General features: G+C 36.6%; 1 protein-coding gene across 1 annotated transcript in view; it reads right to left on the bottom strand.

Annotated features, from left to right (window-relative positions):
• Window positions 1-19,896, bottom strand: part of ZNF804A (zinc finger protein 804A) — a 314,323-nt gene that overhangs the window by 61,400 nt on the left and 233,027 nt on the right. Inside the window, exon 2 of the mRNA XM_007190366.2 lies at window positions 4,140-4,283. Coding sequence (XP_007190428.2) covers window positions 4,140-4,283 — 144 coding nt within the window. The remainder of the gene's footprint in view (window positions 1-4,139; window positions 4,284-19,896) is intronic.

Genomic DNA, 19,896 nt, shown 5'->3' with positions numbered 1-19,896 from the left:
GATGAGCCTGGATCTTGTCCTTCTGGTGGGAAGGACCGCGTCTGGTGGTGTGTTTTGGGGTGTCTGTGACCTTAGTATGATTTTAGACAGCCTCTCTGCTAATGGGGAAGTTGTGCTCCTGCCTTCATAGTTGTTTGGCATAGGGTGCCCAGCACGGGAGCTTGCTGTTCATTGAGTGGAGCTGGGTCTTAGCGTTGAGATGGAGATCTCTGGGAGAGCTTTCACTGTTTGATATTATGTGGGGCTGGGAGGTCTCTGGTAGACCAATGTCCTGAACTCGGCTCTCCCACCTCAGAGGCTCAGGCCTGACACCCGGCTGGAGCACCAAGACCCTGTCAGCCACATGGCTCAGAAGAAAAGGGAGAAAAAAAGAAAGAAACAATGAAAGGAAGGAAGGAAGGAAGGAAGAAAGAAAGAAAGAAAGAAAGAAAGAAAGAAAAGAAGGAAGAAAGAAAGAAGGAAAGAAAGAAAAAGATAAAATAAAGTTATTAAAATAAAAAATCATTATTAAAAATTTAAAAAAAGTAATTGAAAAAAGAGAAAAAAAAAGAAAGAAGAAATCTACCAAACCAAAAAACAAACCCACCAATGATAACAAGCATTAAAAACAATACTTAAAAAAAAGAGAAAATAAAGGACAGTTAGAACCCTAGGACAAATGGTAAAAGCAAAGCTATATAGACAAAATCACACAAAGAAGCATACACATACACACTCACAAAAAGAGAAAAAGGAAAAAAAAATATATCTATATATATTTTTTAAAAAAAGGAAGAGAGCAACCAAATCAATGAACAAATCTACCAATGATAATAAACTCTAAATACTAAACTGAGATAAACATAAAACCAGAAACAAATTAGGTACATAAAGCAAACCCCAAATCTATAGTTGCTCCCAAAGTCCACCACCTCAATTTTGGAATGATTCGTTGTCTATTCGGGCATTCCACGGATGCAGGGTACATCAAGGTGATTGTGGAGATTTAATCTGCTGCTCCTGAGGCTGCTTGGAGAAATTTCCCTTTCTCTTCTTTGTTGGCACAGCTCCCAGGGTTGAGCTTTGGATTTGGCCCTGCCTCTGCATGTAGGTCGCCTGAGGGCATCTGTTCTTCACTCAGACAGGACAGGGTTAAAATAGCAGCGATTAGGGGGCTCTGCTCACTCAGACCGGGCGGAGGGAGGGGTACGGAATGCGGGGCGAGCCTGTGGTGGCAGAGGCTGATGTGACGTTGCACCAGCCTGAGGCATGCTGTATGTTCTCCTGGGGAAGCCCTCTCTGGATCACAGGACCCTGGCAGTGGTGGGCTGCACAGGCTCCTGGGTGGGGAGGTGTGGATAGTGACCTGTGCTTGCACATAGGTTTCTTGGTGGCTGCAGCAGCAGCCTTAGCATTTCATGCCTGTCTCTGGTGTCCGCACTGATAGCCATGGCTCGCGCCCATCTCTGGAGCTCGTTTAGGCGTTGCTCTGAATCCCCTCTCCTCACGCACTCTGAAACAATGGCTTCTTGCCTCTTAGGCAGTTCCAGACTTTTTCCTGGACTCCTTCCCGGCTAGCTGTGGTGCACCAGCCCCCTTCAGACTGTGTTCACGCAGCCAACCCCAGTCCTCTCTCTGGGATCTGACCTCCGAAGCCTGAGCCTCAGCTCCCAGCCCCCACCCACCCAGGCGGGTGAGCAGACAAGCCTCTCAGGTTGGTGAGTGGTGGGTGGCACCAATCCTCTGTGCGGGAATCTCTCCGCTTTGCTGTCTGCACCCCTGTTGCAGCGATCTCCCCCGTGGCTCCAAAGATTCCCCCCCACCAGCCCCTGTCTCCGCTAGTGAAGGGGCTTCCTAGTGTGTGGAAACTTTACCCCTTCACAGCTCCCTCCTAGAGGTGTAGGTCCCGTCCCTATTCTTTTGTTTCTGTTTTTTCTTTTCTTTTGCCCTACCCAAGGTACATGGGGAGTTTCTTGCATTTTGGGAAGTCTGAGGTCTTCTGCCAGTGTTCAGTAGGTGTTCTGATGTATTTCTGATGTATTTGTTGGGGGGAAGGTGATCTCCACGTCTTACTCCTCCGCCATCTTGAAGGTCTTGTGCGATAGGTGCTTTTTGGTTTGTATTTTGTTTGTTTACCTTGGTTCCAGTTCTCAGGAGAAAAATATCTGAATTGCCCACCTCCAAATTTTGTTCCCCTCTACTTAATTCGAAGTGGCCAAGGTTTGGGAATCCTGTGGTAAAAACAGAGCTAACTGTCATTGGGATAAAGTGTCTGTTCAGAAAAGGGAGTGCATTCTTTAGGAAGACAGTCTCAAACATATGCCACAATCCTATGGCGAGGGAATACAATGATCATATAGATTTTAAGTACTTTCAGCTACTGTAACATAGTCTCATGTTAAATTAATCAGTTAAGACTCTGCTATTTACCAGAATTCATGGCCATTTAGATAGTCTGTCTCCAGAGCCTGATGCCCCTGAGTAGTATCAAGTGACCAGACCTTCCTTCAAAAGAACAAACCAAATTTACCCTGAATTCCCTTAGCTTATCTGTGTACAGTATATAGTATCTTAACTCCATTTAGAATATGGAAATGGAAAGGTCCTCTGATAATCTAAGTGAATTTGATCCTCCAGACAACCTACTGTTGAACAAAGCACTCTTTGGCAAAGGACATTAAGATGTAGCTGGTAAGATATTCTTAAAATACATGTATACATACATATACACATTTCCAAATACCTAGTTTACACCATGAAACATACATATGTTTTTTTTTAGTTGCTAATAGGAAATGTTTATTCATGAGTGAAGCCAAAAAGAAATTATAAATGCATTTTAATACCTTGCTGATAAAATAACACTCCATCTTTGCACTCTTGTAAGGAATACAGGAAGATATTAGGAAAAATCAGAGGAACAACTTTCTTAGAGTTACCACATCGGGAAGAGCATTCCAGAATCTTTTTATAAAACACATGCAAGTTACCATAGAATGAAATCAATATTATTTCCTGATGGATTTAATGTTCAAATCAAGCAATGATATACTTATATGAATGTGTTTTTATGTAAGAAAAGGAATGATATTTCCATCAAAACCTTTTCATTAACTGGTGTGCCTGTGGATCTACTACCAGGAAAAGAAAGGCAAGGGCAGATCATTAAATTTAGTCAGCATTAATCAGTGACATATGTAAGCAGAGGGTAATGTTCTCCCTGCAACAGCCTCCCCAAGCACAGTTTTGTTCAGTTTTGTTTGTATGAGAGAATGGAAAAACTGACAACAAAAGAAAATACATGTCATTGGTCCATAAGTAATTAATGTAATCATTTCCCCCTACTCTTTCATACTTATCGTAAATGTTAATGGAAACTTAGTGTAAGTTCATGGGTAAAAAATGTACCTTTTATTAATACCAAAATGACATTTGGATGATATTTGTGAGTGATGGCTAAAAAGGAAAGTATTTATAAGTTGACAATAACTAAGCGTACTGAATCATGTCAAGTAAGCCAAACAATGTATGCAGTTGCATTGATATAAGTAAAGCATATGAGAAAAACAAAATCTATATTATTAATGTCACTTCTGATGTCACTATTTTAAACTAATCTTTACATACAGTGTTGAAAAAAATCAATCTTGGATTTTCAATCAATAGGGAAATGAAATAGCATTAAAATAAACTAAATCATATACATATTATTTATTTAACCAGTAACCCTAGATTGGTTTTACCATACCAAAACTTGTTTCTCATACGTTTATGGTAGTTTAAATGGGAAATGCCTTCCATAAAGAACTATGAATAAATTCATTTATATTTGGTAAATATCTTTAGTTGATTAACATATTTTGAAATTAATAAATTTGAAATATAGAGGATCACCACCTGAAGAATGCAATTTTCAAATTACTGTCAGTTACTAAAAGGCAACTGAATGGTATTTCTTTATATTAGTTATTTATTTCTGACTTTACTTTTGGTGCTTTTAAAAAAATGTCTTTCATTGTAAGTCATCAAATTATGACCCCAGATTGACATCTTTAAAAACTGCACAGCAAAGAAAAAATATTATATTCATACAGTCTACACAATTCAAATTATTACAAAAGTTCAGAAATATTAGAGGTTTTTTGACACCTCTTTCTTACCTGCTTGTGGGCATGGTCATATGAATTAATGTGATTGTCAAACTCCTGATGCTTATAGTACTGCTTGTCACAGAGTTCACAGTAAAAATTGGCCTTCAGATCTTCCAGAGCTTTTGCTATGCTGTTCTCCTTCTCAGCATAATCCTGCAAAATAAAATTTCAAGGAAGGAAGCAATTAGTTTTCCTCTGAGTTTCCTTTCTTCTGACAGTTGACAACTTTAGTATAGTAATTAGAATTAAAAATAATATAACCGAGAAAGAGAAAAATAAAGCAAATAGCAGCAAACCAAATTAGGAGAAATTATCAGTTAAAGAACATTAAAGATAAACAGAAGAAGTCAAAATAAATGATGAAAGAATAGTAGAAATATGGAGAGGAAAAACAAATCACAGAAAGAAATAGAAGCCCTTGCTTAAACAAGTTCTTATGCTATGTTAGCATAGAAAAAAATATGAAACTCATATAGCTGTTGATTCAACTGTTGACTTCTGGCAATGACTTAGCTAACATAAAATTTTAAAATTCTGAGCAACATCTAAAATATGTCTTTTATGAAGAGGTCCTTATTGATGTGCAAATATTCAAGATTGGTTTTTTTGTTTGCTTGTTTGCAACTTATTCATCCCAAGTAGCTTTCATTTGACTAATGTTTTCATCTTGACCCATATCAATTTAGGTTGAACTTTTAAAAATTCTCTAGTCTTTGGAAAATGAGATTCTTTTCTGCAAGTTATTTACCTAAACTGAGAAGACTTAAACTGTATAACAGATGGCTTTCATCATGCTGATAGTAAATAAAGATGACTATACAATCAAACTCCTGAAAATATGAAAAATGCAGTGAGTTACCATTAGCTTTCATTTACAAAGCATAAAATAGCAAAATGTTTGTAGGTCTTAGGTTTTCTTAAATCTAAATTTACTTGCTATTTCATGCTTCCTTAAATGTTGATGTTACCAGACATGAATAAACATTACATGTAGAAACACTGCCCAAGTCTTTCACTGAAATGCTGATATAAAGAAGACCTAAACTTCGATCCCTACCTTAGAATATATTACGTTTCTAATTTACATATTGTCTCATGCTCAACTTCTTTAAAATTCAAAATAACTACATATTCAGGCCTCTTATGTGCTACCGTAAGACATTCACTTGTTCAGGCACAAGGATTTGGAGATGAAACGGCACAGTCTTCTCTATGTCAATGACAAACGTCCTCTCACTAAATATACAGGCTAGAAAGAACTCATAGTTTGAATGTCTAAATTGCTTCTACAAAATTTGAAAGTGGTTTACTAATTGTAATTTAATAAATAATTAATACTTTCCTTACTTTATTGCGCTATATATTTGTGTACACATCATATCATAATGTACACCATCATTCATATGTATAACTTGTAGTATACTTTGTAGTAATGCGTAATGCATTTGCCATAGTCTGTATATACATAGCCCTCTTTCTCACTTTAAAGACAGTGATTCGTCATTATCTTTGATTAGTTTTATCAACTGCACAGCAAGAGGTGATAAATTGCAAAATCATTCAAATTGTTCATATATGAGCTGTCAATTTGAAAAATTTACCATTTCTCAGCAGATTTGTGAAATATTCCCCATTATTCTTTTTGATTGCATCCAATATGTTTTTAAAAAAAGTTAGCTTAAAAAGATGAAAATGAGTCTCATAGATCTAAACTGCTTACTGAATTTTTACAAAATCTTCAAAATAATACTTTGTGGATTATCCAATTTAAATGAAACAATAATTAAGTACTATGATTTCATGGCTAAAGCGTACAGAGCAGAGATAAAATTCTAATCAATGTGAGTTTATTATAATGGCAACAGTCTTTGGTTCAAAGCAGAATTAGCTTTCAAAACAATATTTTAGAATAGTAATTTCTTTGCAAACTAGTTGATTCTCCCCATTAATTATAATTACAGTTAAGCTACTTCTTCTCTCTAAATTTTTGGTTATTTCTTATTTTGGTGTAAGGGTTTTTTTTTTGGTTTTTTTGGGTTTATTTTGTCTTCCTAACATTGATATTCCTCCAGAGAAGCAATAATTGTTTCTTAATTTTTCATTCCACAAAAGTGGGAAAATTTTGAGTAAAGCAAACTGAGATTCTTAGGTAAATTGCATTCTTCAAAATCATTAGACTTAGCATAGATTTGAAAGAGAAAAACAAATCTAAAAATAAGAGCTGACATTTATTCAGTGCTTGTTTAGGGTCAGTCACCGATTAAGAGTTTGTATGTATTAACTCATTCAATCATGATTAAAATAATAGAGATGTGTATTCTAGACATTTCCTCATTTTACAGGTGAGAGTACTAAAACACAGGAAAGTTCAATATCTAGCTCAAGGATATATAACGAATAAATGTGCAGCTCATATTTGAACCCAAATAATCTGATCCATAGCACTTCATTATCTTTAAATTTTTAAGCAGAAAACAAAGTAGAAAGTACAGTATAATAACTCCCTCATGCTCAGCTTCAACAATTATCACCTTAGGGTCAACTTTCTTTCATTTTATCCTCTCCTACCTCATATCCTTTCCCCTGCCTCAGATAATTTTTAAAGACTTTCCTAAGTTCATACAATGTCATCTGTACATCTTTCAGTATGTATCTCTAAAATAGAAGAACTTTTTAAAAACATCATCATGAAATCAGCATCAGACCTAAACAAAGTCCCACAATCATTCCTTACTATCATCAAATATCCAGTCAGTGTGTTCAAATAACTCTAATTGTCTAATATTTTAAAATAGTTTGTTCAAATAAGGCCCATATGTTACTGTCATCTCATATGATTCTTAGTCTCTTTTGTGCTATAGGTCTTCCCTCTCTTTGTTTTAATCCTCATTGTAGTTTTCTGAATTTTTCTGATTATACCTCACATTCTGAAAAATGTTCAGAACTATAGAAACATTACAAGAAGATGACAACAAACTCTTATAAAGCCTTCACTTTAATGAAATCATTGTTAATATTTTGGCATGTGTTTGCCCTCTTGCTTTATCTCTGTATCTTCCTCTAAGATATTAAAAGAAACATGGCATAATTGAAGTTAAGGTTGCAAATAATTTCACAGTAAGAATCATTTTTAGGCTAGAACTTTCAACTTGATATAAACTGCAGGAAGAAGTAAGGGCTGTGTTCTAGAAAACATTAGTAGAATAGAAGGACTGGTTATTGAATGTGTCATAAGGAAAAGAGTCATATGTACTGTCACTGATTATACACTTAAAAAAAGTTTGTAAACTGGAGGATCCTGGAAGATGAGGAAAGGCTAGCTGTTGTGTGTGTGAAGGGGGAGAAGGGGCTTAGGAACGAAGGCTTTCAATGCCAAGAGAAACATTTTTAAAGTTTGTATGCAGACAAAATTAGCCCTCGCTAGGCTGACATGCCCAGTGTCCCCTGGCCCCTCTCCTTCTCCACTGTGGATGGTGTTGAAAGAAGCATGGACTGGTATTGTAAAGCACAATATACACATATTCAACACAGCCATCCCCCTGCAGAAGGTAAGAAATGCATTTGAATAAGATGAAAGAGGAACACAGCTGCTCATATATCCTCCTCAACCTCAAATTTTCCCCCTCTATCAGGCAAACGCATTCTGTTCAATTATGTACACACTTCCGAATGCTCCACTGAGTATGATGGCAGAGAGTGAAGAAGGGGTGAACTTCTTGTAGCTGGTCAAGTCATCCAAACCCATCACATTTTACATATATCTAAAAATAGTAAAGTTTGAATCCTTCTCTTCAGGAAAGCAATATGTAATTCCAAAGTTATAAAGTCAAGAATCTTTCAATAAGCAACCTTAGCAACTGTGCAGTGCAATAATTTTTGCAGAACAGCAAATTGAAATGGAAGTTAATGGTTTATCCACAGTCACAGGGCCATTCCATCTACCCTATATTTAAAATGAATAGTATCAAAGTAGAACTTTGAAGGGAGAAAACTTTCTTTTACAAAATGATACATTTCATGTTGGCATCAGCGTAACATATAGCGTCAAATGATGGTCAGCCTCTCTTAGAAGTCAACCATATCTCGGTGCCATTGAGTAACCTTCCCTGAGGATGGTGAGCTCCAGGAGGGCAGCGTTTCACACCTGCTTTGCTGACTGTGATATCTCCAGAGCTTTTAACAGAGCTCAGCACTGGCAGACACTTGACAAATAATAAAAAATAAAGAATATTAGCACTGCCCTTTCTGCTTTGCATGTGTATGAAAAACAAATATAACAGAAACCAGCAGCACTAGAGATACACTATTATTAAAGTAGCTGTGCTCATGTTTGGGCTTGTGGTACCCAGTCATTTGGGGGACATCTTTAGAGCTAATACCAAATTACATATAAATTATCAGTGCTAAATAGTAGTTGTAATCATATATTACAACCACTATTTCTGCTAGAAATACTCTATTTAAAGTAGCTAAAATTGCAAAGATATAAATAGCTTGGGCACTGTTAGTATATAATTATTTTCAATGCTAAAACATATTTGTACGTAATTAACACTTAAAATACTTTGGAAAATCTCTTTTCTCCTTCTGCCTCTGTCTCTGTCTCTCCTATTGCTCCATCAAGAATAAAAGCATCCTTGTGATTTATAAGCAGGATAAATTTCATTATAGTTTCTCTAAAGAGAGAAAGCAAAAAAAAAAAAAAGGCTTTGTTAAAATTTGATTGTAATGAAAAGATTAATCAAGGAAGAGATCACAAAACTGTTCTCTTCTAAGAGGATATCTAGATAGAAGACATTTCATCTGGAAATCCATAGTCTACACATTCTATAAAATACTGCACATCGGGCTTCCCTGGTGGCGCAGTGGTTGAGAATCTGCCTGCTAATGCAGGGGACACGGGTTCGAGCCCTGGTCTGGGAAGATCCCACATGCCATGGAGCAGCTGGGCCCGTGAGCCACAATTGCTGAGCCTGCGCGTCTGGAGCCTGTGCCCCGCAACGGGAGGGGCCGCGATGGAGAAAGGCCCGCGCACCGCGATGAAGAGCGGTCCCCGCACCGCGATGAAGAGTGGCCCCCGCTTGCCGCAACTGGAGAAAGCCCTCGCACGAACCGAAGACCCAATACAGACAAAAAAATAAATAAATTAATTTAAAAAAATACTGCACATCTTCTGGGCTGTATCTCTTGTTCCAGTTATTACCGAAGTGACAGGTTCTGAGACATTCTCCAGCAGCCTCATGTGGTACCACTTGACTGCAGTTTGTCCCAGGCTGTGTTGAGGCATCTTTCCCTTACCATCCAGGGGCTTCTCTGACTCATGATATGGGAGCTTGTGGATTCCCACTCAGCACTAATAAATGTACCACCCAGGAATGATGAGGAGTTAATACCATTTAGGTCCACCCTTGACCACTGTGGAGGGTAAGAACTCAAGGATAAATTATTTCCCCTTTTATCTACCAGGCAGACACTTCTGAGACACATTTCTAAGATTCCACAGAGATTCCCAGTGAGAAGGAACACCAGTTACTTGCACTAGTGGCAAACAGTAAGTATATCCTAATATTAGCTTTTCTTATCTGTTCTACTTTTCTGGAACTTCAGTTCTGCTCCCTGGGATCATGCCCCAAATAAATAAACTACTTGTATAGTCGTCTTTGTCCTGGACTTGACTTTTAAGATGAACTGGGAGAAGATTACCAGTTTTTCTGGTATTTTCTATGAATGTCTTTCTGACAAGATACATTTTCTAGAATAATTTTAGATGATATCATTTTTCAGTTCAAAATTCTCTAATAGTACATCATCATTATCAGAATAAATATTTTTACAATGACCTACAAGTCCTACTCTACGTGTTACTCACACTACATCTCTGTCGTCATCTTCTATCATTCTTTCTCTCTCTCTCACTTTACTTTAGCCACCTTTATTTCCTTAAAGTTTTTGAAACTCTTAATTATACACTCACTTTGACCCTTGGACTTGTTACTTACTTTCCCTGGAATGTTCTTATACCAGATGTTTGCATGAAACACTCATTCATTCCTGGCAGATCTCTACTAAAATGTTCTTTCCTCAAAGATGACTGCCCTTATCATCCTTCTAGAAGAGAAACACGTTATTCTGTATTCTTTCCCTCTTTTATCTTTCTTTTTAATGTTAAGAAGAGAAAGTTTATTCAGGAAGAAAACAGCTATAGAATACCTTTGGGCCCTGGAGTCTGAAAGCTATATTAACAATAAGGGAGAGATAGGGTACAAATGAAGCATGTGGAAAAACTGTTGTTATTATTATCTGGTTTAAATCCTTTCCCTATTAGGCAAGAGGGCAACCACTTTCTGGGTGATAAAACTCTATGCTATTGTCTCAAAATATATGTCATTCTGTTCTGAAGGGCTAGGCTCTATTATCTCAAAGGCTAAGGAATGGATAACAAGACAACTCTAAGGAATAGAGAGACAACTAAGGGTTGAGTCAGAAAGTCACAATTTTATCAAAAGTCACAGGTGCAATGAACAGAATTATAGTTTAAAATGTGCATTTAAATGTAAGGTTTTTCCAAGGATTCCACAGAAATGGAAACTCGTCTATACCACCATCAAAGGTGAAGGCAGAGGCTGACTACTAAAAAGGCTGTGTATTGAACAGCATATCCCTAGAGACAGCTCTGGTGAGCTAACTCAAGTACAACCTAATAGCAAGGACAATGTATACTTTAATGTCCACGTTTATAAGAATGGGAGCAAATAAAACTGTTTTTCAAAATTGACAACTTCTTTCAGAATTACAATAGTTTCAAGGCAAGAGGGTTCATTCATAAGGTTTTATCTACTTCCATGCTGTGATTATTTAGCTGATAACAACCACTGGATAAACAGTATGATTTCTAACCTTAGAACCTGTTCAGGTAAAAGAAGTATGGATCCCCAAGCCTCAGTCAAAGTATAATCTTGTCTATCTCACTTGGCTATCCTCCTCCCCATCAAGACAATGTCTCTTTGGAGGCATCTGTTTCTTTTCCATCCATGGATCCTACTGGAAGCCCTGGCCTATGGCTGGTACTTTTTAGACCCTCTGGTTAATTTAAGCTAGTATTTAGTACAACTTGAGACAATACCAGAAGACTGAGTTAGAATTTTCTATTCATATTTGGAGAAATCTGAGGGACAGCATGTTTCAATAGTTGGCTGAAAGTTAACATCACTCTGCTGTCTCCCTGTGCAGAAAGCAAGGCTGTGGGGGATCTCATTTCGAGGCAGAAAATGTATATCAGGTGTACCGAAGCTGAACGCTAGCTGAGGTGCGTAGTACTCTAGTTCAAATATAGATATATAGATAGATATATATAATGTCATTCATATATATAAAATTCCAACAAGGGACTTCTATATCAGTAGATTCCACAAAGGGTCCCAGTGTAGAATATGAGTGGTAGTCATTTAGAGTACTTGGTTCAGTTTAGAAATCTCTTGAATTGACAGGCAACAGCCATTTTCTCTGAGAAGTAGAAGAAAGACATGGAATGGTGGTTTGGTGCATATGTTATGTCTCAGTTGTGAGAGTAATCTAAAGGAAGACAGAGCAGTTTCTCTAGTAAATTGTCCCAGTGATTTTCCTAACTTAGGTTCTCCCAGAAATAGACACCGAGACAAAGAGGTGAGATCAAGCGGTTTATTTGAGATCTCAGGAAACAATAGTAGAAGTTGATAAAGATTTCTGGTTTCAGCTCTGACACATACAGAGCTTGAAAGTCATCGCTCTTGTCCTCACAACAAGAATAATCTATGGAAAATGAAAATCAATTATTTTTCTTGGAACTCTCAAAGAACAGAAGCCACGGGGCAAAATACCACTTCGAAATCTGAAGAGACAGGCACATTCAGAGATAGAGCAATTAGCATCTGCTTACTTGGCTCAGAAGCTGCTGAGCCATGAGCTGCTAGGAACTCTTAAATGTTAACTTTGATGAATTTCCATGGGCCGATTATATAGTGTGTGAGACAGAAACCTGGTGTGAGAAAGAAACTCTTGGAGGCTGCAGTCTTATAGGGATCCCCAAACAGGCTTTCCTTTCATGAACTCCACCAGGTTTTCATGATGGTAATTTGAGAAAGCGTCCCTTGTGTCCCTGGAAGGTGAATGGGAAGAATAACTGTTGTGAAATAAGCCAAGAACCTTCTCTATAACTGAAGACTACTCCCAAAGGACAGAGTATTTCCACATCTCAGTTGAAAGACCTTATTCCATCCAAGGAAGGAATGTACTCTCCCTACAATCTTTCTGTCTCACATAAGTTGTAGGGGAACCATTGTCAACACAGGTCATGGCTTTGAGAAAACAGAGTGAGAATTCTATAGCCGAAAGATGGAGTGGGGGGCCTGGGGTGAGAGAAAAAAAAGAAGCTTTACCACAGGAGAACCACATATGATGGTCACAGCTCTGAGACACAGACACCTTAAAGGATTAATGTCTAATCAAAAGGTTTAGGAATACTCCCTGTCTCTCACACTTCACCAACCCAGCTATAGGGCTCCAGTGTAATAGTGGATTAGCTCTGAAAAGATGGCAGGATACTCTCTCTGAGGAGGTGTATACAGAAGAGTAGAAAATTAAACAGGCACATACAATCAAGGGCAGTGGAGGAACTTCAGGCCTCTTGGGCTTATAACTACAGAAAACAGACACAGTCCAACGCTTAGACAGATTAATAGAAATATTCACAATAAAGGTCTATTTATCTCAGGACCTATTACTTGATACATGTCTAGCTTTCAATAAAAAATTACAAATCATCTTAAAAGATAAGAAAAAACAGTCTGAAGGGAAAAAACAAGCACTAGAACAAGCCTCGGATCTCAGATACTACCTAGATGTTGGAATTATTGGGGAATTCCAAAGAACTCTGATTAATGCGTTAAGGTCTCTAATGGAAAAGTAGACAACATGCAAGAGTAGATGGGTTATGTAAACCAAGAAATGGGAATTCTGTGAAAGAATCAAAGGAAAATGCTAGAAATAAAAAACACTCTAAATCTGCTATATTTAAAAAAATAAACACTCTAACTGAAATGAAGAATACTTTCAGTGGACTCTTCAGTAGACATGGTACAGCTGAGGAAAGCGAACTTGAAGATGTGCCAATATAATCTTACCAAATCGAAATGCAAAGAGGAAGGAAGGAAAGAAGAAACCAGAACAGAAGGAAAGAACAGAACCAGAACATTTTTGAAGCAAAAATGGGTGAAATTTTTCCTAATTAATAGCAGATGCCAAATTACAGATCTAGGAGGCTCAGAGAACACCAAAAGGATGTAAGTAACAATACAACAACAAACACCTAGACATATCATATTTATACAGCAGAAAGACAAAGAGAAAATCTTCAGATTTTGCCTTTATCAGATAAACAAAAACCCATCAAATTCATCATCAACAAATCTTCCCTGTAAGAAACACTGAAGGGAGTACTTCAGGAAGAAAAGTATATAGGAAAAGTGTTATAGAAGGAATAAATTAAGGTAAAATGGATATATCTAAATTTATTTAAAAGTTAACTTTGTTTTTAAAACAATAATACCCAAACTGAATTGGGTAGTTATAGCATATAAATAAGTAAAATGAATCACAGCAATGTCAGAAAGGACAGGGGAATAGGAATACTCTCTTAAAAGGCACCTACACTACATGTGAAATGGTATAGTGATATGTAAAGGTGGACTTAGATTAGTAAATATGTATGTTATAAACTCCAGATAGACTACTAAAAAAGTATTAAAATGAAGTATATTTGATACACTGAGAGGAGATAAAATTGAATCATATACATTGTTCAATTAAAACCTGAAAAGGCAGAAAAAGAGAGAGAAACAAAGAACAAATTTAACAAATAGAAAACGATGACAAACATGGTCGTTATTACATCAATTATATCAATAATCACTTTAATTACATCGATTATAAGACAAAAACTGTCACAGTGGATAAAAAAACAGGCTATGTATCGTCTACAAGAAAGCTGCTTTAAATATAAAGACTCAGGATAAAAGTTAAGGAGTGGAAGTCAGTAAAGATTGTGTTATGAAGGAGGTTGCTACAGAGGGAAACGAAGCTTGTTCATGTTGGAAACTCTGGACCCTAGTGGAGAACACAAACCTCAGAGTTTTGTATTCATGGAGTCAGGGAGCTATGCTATTTATCTAACAAATCCCTTTGAGTACTGGCCCATGGAAGTTTCCAGAGGGCATTTACATCCGGCACTATATATATAAAACACTATACATGTATTACAAACATACATATGCATATACATACATTTATATATATATATATTCATTATTTGTAATTACATTGCATATCTGTTGTAATTTTTCACCATCATACATTCTATGAAGGCAGGATCTTTATATTCTTTGTTCATTGCCATATCCCCAATGCCTAAAAGAATACCTAGGACAAACAGGTGTTTAAAAAACATTTGTTTAATAAATGAATGAATAAACTGTATTTTTGGAGGTTGTACATATCATTTATTGTTTATAGTCTTGAACCATGTTAGTGGTGTGCACTATTTGACTGGATAGAAAAAAAACATGTTTGAAATACTCAAAACACACATATTAGTTTTCTACTGTGATTAATACTCATAATCCTTGCTATCTAAGCACCTGTGCAAAATTCAGTGCATTCTATACAATAATTTTCTGAAGGATGATTTGTAACACTGTAATATAAATCAACACCGTCAATTCTACATGAAGTTATGGCTCATTCTTTGGTCTTTTGCAATAGAGAGAAGAAATGATGCACCCAGAGGTACAAATATCTGCCCTTCATGATTAGCAAAAACTAGTTTCAGGTAGTGTAAAACATAAGTCCCTTCATTCAACAATTATTTATGGAGTGCCTATAGGTATTATGTACATCCTAGAGACACAATATGTGTAAAAGAAATCTGTTTTCTATTAACACCATTATGATGAAGATGCAGAAGAAGGACAGCTTTTGTTTATTATGATATACATATATATGTTTTATAATAATTTAGACTTCTAAAGAAGGTTATTGTGGGTGCACAGTGGTAGGCAAATTCCTCCACTGAGGGCATAAGTAGAGTCTTTCAAATAATGCCTAATTCATTGAAAACTGAATAGGTGTCAGTGGATGAAAGAAGGATGCAGTGTATTATATATTCCAGAAAAATAATTATATATAGAGCCATGAAATATTAGAATTTTGAAATATTGCAAGCCACTTGGTGTGGCTGGAGAATTTGGTGCATGGTGCACAGCAGGAACTATAATTGGTGGCAACAATAGAAAGGTGAGGCAGAGGTCAGATCATGAAGACATCCTGCTTCTATGTATGCTAAGAAGTCTGAATATTTATAAAGGCTGATGGGAAGTTAGTAAAGATTTTTAAGCAAGGAAATAAGCTGATCAGATGTGCATTTAGGTAACAGATACGACTACAAAGTAGAGAATGAAAGAAGTATGAAGTTAAGACTGGACGTTAGGATAGTATTTTCCAGGTGGGAAAAGGTAAAATCCTTAACGAAAAGAGCAGCAACCGGGGCAGAGATGATGTGAAGGCACTGAAAGATGTGACAGCACCACAAGGGATTTTGACTGATGATATGAAGGATACAGAAGAGGATGATTCCAGCTGGGTGATGGAGATGGAAGCCAAGTTCTTCCACAACAATGAGTGACTGGAAGGTAAGAAGTAGATATTCTGAGTCTCTTTCTTTAAAAGGGAAAGAGACTAGCTCCTCATTTCTGAGATGACCATTTTATTGAATCATTGGAGTTGTTCTTGAGTTTTTCACCAAGACAAATTCCCTAGAGCCTAGATACGAGTTATTTAATATTTTCTGTTACTCAGATTTAATTTCTTTCAGTTATAATGTTTTCCTATATGTCAGGTTTTTTTCTGTTTTCATTGTTAGCTACTTTAAACATAGCATTATATAATAGATCAAAAAGTTCAGAACTATGGTTTTATTATTACATAATAATAAAATTGAAAGGAAATAATAAACATTTTAAAATTCAAAGTACCCTGAAGCTTGTAATACCCATTCAGTAAAGATAGCCAGTCTCCCTCTAGTAACTTGAACTGGAAGGGTCCATGACTAAATTCAACAAGGCTACTTAGAGGCCAAGATGATATTATGAATTCTTTTGGATTAGATGAGAAATTTGTACATTTTCTAATTTGTACAAATTCTAATTGTACTGCATTTTGGGAATGGAAGCTCTAAGAAGCTTTGCATATTTGTTAAAAGATACATTACTTTAAAAGACGGTCACATGGAAAAGAGGAAATAAGAAGAACTCCTAAGAGTGTATGTATATGTGTATATTGCATACAGATATGTATAAACCGCAGATTTCAAAAAATGAAAAAGATGGATACTTAATTCATTTTAGACTAGTTCTACTTCTTCCTAAAGTCATACAGTTCTTTCTTTCCTTTTTTTTCATTTCCTGGCTACAAAATGAAACTGCCTTGCTGAGAACAAAATAAGGTAAAATAATAGTCTTTGAAACTTTTAGCCTTATGCATTTTTAGAAAATATTTTCTCAAAAAGCAAGCATGACACTGTAGGTGTCCCATCAGAGGAGTTCCCCAGATGCCTTGCAAAGATCATAATGCAACCATAGCCTCCATAATAAGAGGAACAATATGTGGAGACCTGCTGTCCCTCCCATTAGCGCCTGCGGCCTCTGCCCCTGTGGTTAATTCTGCTTTGTCTTGAACTCCAAATGGGAGTGATATTCTGTGGATTTGATACATTGTTAGCACAGCAGGGAAAGCCCATTTGAAAATAATCGTGTGTTCCAGGTATCCAAAAGTAAAGGGACATTTTGCAAAGAGCAGCATTTTAACTTGAAAAATTTACAACTAAAATCTGGGTGGAGAAGGGAAGGACATTAACATGTATTGATTGCCTCAAATGAGCACTACACTCAGATTATCTCAGGCCTGACAATATTAATCCTCAGGGGAATATTATTAGCCCCATTTTACATATGATGAAAACAAGACTAGAAGGGTAAGGAGAATTGGCCTGCGATCTTATACCATGCAGTGGCGAGTCTGACTTTGTTGGCTCTTGCTGAGCTACCCACGAACTTTCTTTCCATGCCTGACATTGTTTTCTGTTAGGAGGAATCAATAGTGGCTTAAAAGAATTAAAACAGCAAAAAGATATATGTGAAACACAAATTTTAAAAGAAATTAAAAGTGTAAGAAGAGGGGCTTCCCTGGTGGTGCAGTGGTTGAGAATCTGCCTGCTAATGCAGGGGACACGGGTTCGAGCCCTGGTCTGGGAGGATCCCACATGCCGCGGAGCAACTAGGCCCGTGAGCCACAATTACTGAGCCTGCGCGTCTGGAGCCTGTGCTCCGCAACAAGAGAGGCCGCGATAGTGAGAGGCCCGCGCACCGTGATGAAGAGTGGCCCCCGCTTGTCGCAACTAGAGAAAGCCCTCGCACAGAAACAAAGACCCGACACAACCAAAAATAAATAAATAAATAAAAATTAAAAAAAAAAAGTGTAAGAAGAAAGTATATTTTGTTAAAATACAAATTTAATTAAAATTTAAACATATGATAATGCAAAACATTTAATACTACTTGAATTATTTAGCGAGCATATATACTTAAAATATGAGAATGCTACTTTGAATTACAAAATGAGAAGGATATGATTCTTCAATGATCAATGCTCTGAACAATGTAAGAAATGGGGAAGGAAGTGACCATGTAACCTACATAAAACCTTAAGCCAGGTGGATTCATCACTCACTGGGTAAAGTTTATACTCTAGTTTTCTAATATAGGGGGAAAAAACTATGAAAACAATGTTTTTGATATATTCAATTTCTAGAAAATATAATATGAGTGCATTTTAAGAACAAATAGTGAATTCCCTAGTCAATATTGAAATTTTTCTACCATTGAGATAATGCCTCTGTTTTTTATTTTAAAAATCCCATGCTGCTGTTTATGGCTGTAATTTGATAAAGGTGTCTGTAGGGTTCATACTCATGCTAGGACAAGCCATTTGAATAAGGCAAAGAGAAAGAATATCAAAATGTTATAAGTTATATTTAATGAGAATATGAACTTATATATTCCAGGATAGTCTATCCTTTGATATGACTTTGTGGAAGAAAAATTCAATTTAACAAAATAGAGAAACTTTCCAGAGATATCTTCAGAATAAATAATCACACTACTAATAACCGTGAATATTCCTATATTACTTACTGCATGCCAGGCTCACTTCAGGGCACTTCGTACATATCACATCATGTAATTCTCACAACTTAATGTGCTTGGTCCTATTGTTATTACTGACTCACAGATGAAGGCACTGGGACACAGAATTTAAGAACCTGCCCAAGGTCATACAGTTAGTGGGTGGCAAAATCTGAATTTGAACATAGGCAGATTGATTGAATCTATGTGCAATCAATTTGAACATAGGCAAACTGGCTCCAGTGTTGTGCTATAATGATGGAAGCTGATGACAATGAGTTATAATAACAAAAAGCAGCACAATTCATGATTGCCCAAATGACTGTACTCTAGGACTAAAAATGGGATAAGAACAGTAATAAAAAAGTATTTTTGTTTTAAACTCCTACCTGCTATTTCGGTAGCCTTGACTCCCTGGAAATGCCCCCCATAGAGGACCTTCTGTGTGCTCATGCACGCTCTTTTTCTCCACTACCCAGTCCTGCCTCCAGAAATGTCTGCTGCTAGGGCTCCGCTGCCCACGGAGCCGTGTGCCCAGCTTTTTCCTGCTGTTCTTCCACGGGCAGGCTCCCAAAGGCCCCGGTGAGCATACTAAGGCTAATAACTCCCATCATGACCAAAGCCACTGTGGAGGCCTCCGTTGCTGTGATTAGAGCAGAGTCAGATGTCCCAGGCACCCCATAAATGTACAAATGTTTTTATATCTTGTAAAATATGCTCTGAGCTTTTATCTACAACCTTTTTTTTTTTTTTAATGCATAGATGACATTCAAATACAAGAATTTACAAGGAAATTCTACATGAAAAGTACATAACATAATATTTTTCTTCAGACCATTTTTGTTTTTTCTAATTTACAACATTTTAGAATATTAAATCTATCTGTAGAAAATTGCTATCAACCTAGCTCTCTCTGTCTCTGTCTCTCTGTCTTTAGGAACAGTCACTACTAGGATTATATCTTTTATTATATTAGTATGTGCCACAAATGATTTTAACCTTCTCTTTTTAAATACCAAGACTATCAGACTGAAAAATCATAGAAGTCTGAAAAAAATATATGAGAATGGTAGTCAATAAGAAATGTGAAGTGAATACTATTTCTAAAAGAAAATAAATTACTATATCTGATGTAACCATAAGAAATATTAAAATAAGTCAAACTAAGGCTGGAAAATATGGTATAATTTGGAGACTGAATTAGGTAATGTTTTACCTCATAAGCTATATTATTCAGGACACAGAGGTGATCACCCAGTTCTGTGCTTGACCTACTGTTTACCAAGGAGTATGCTAGATTCTTTGCTTACGAAGAAGGATAAACAGGGTTCCTGGAATAGAGGAATATGAGAGCTAGTGAGCTAGAGGGCCACATAAAGAGATGGTGTCAACCTAGTAACATTAAGTGCTATGGTAAAGATTTCACAGGATCCTTTGGAGTACTTCAGGGTCAAGGGAGGCTTCTGGAGAAGGTGACAACTGAACCCAGCTGCAAA

The sequence above is a fragment of the Balaenoptera acutorostrata genome, chromosome 8 (genome assembly GCF_949987535.1).
Source record: "Balaenoptera acutorostrata chromosome 8, mBalAcu1.1, whole genome shotgun sequence".
NCBI classification, from domain to species: Eukaryota; Metazoa; Chordata; class Mammalia; order Artiodactyla; family Balaenopteridae; genus Balaenoptera; species Balaenoptera acutorostrata.
This window is presented reverse-complemented; position numbering and strand designations above follow the sequence as displayed.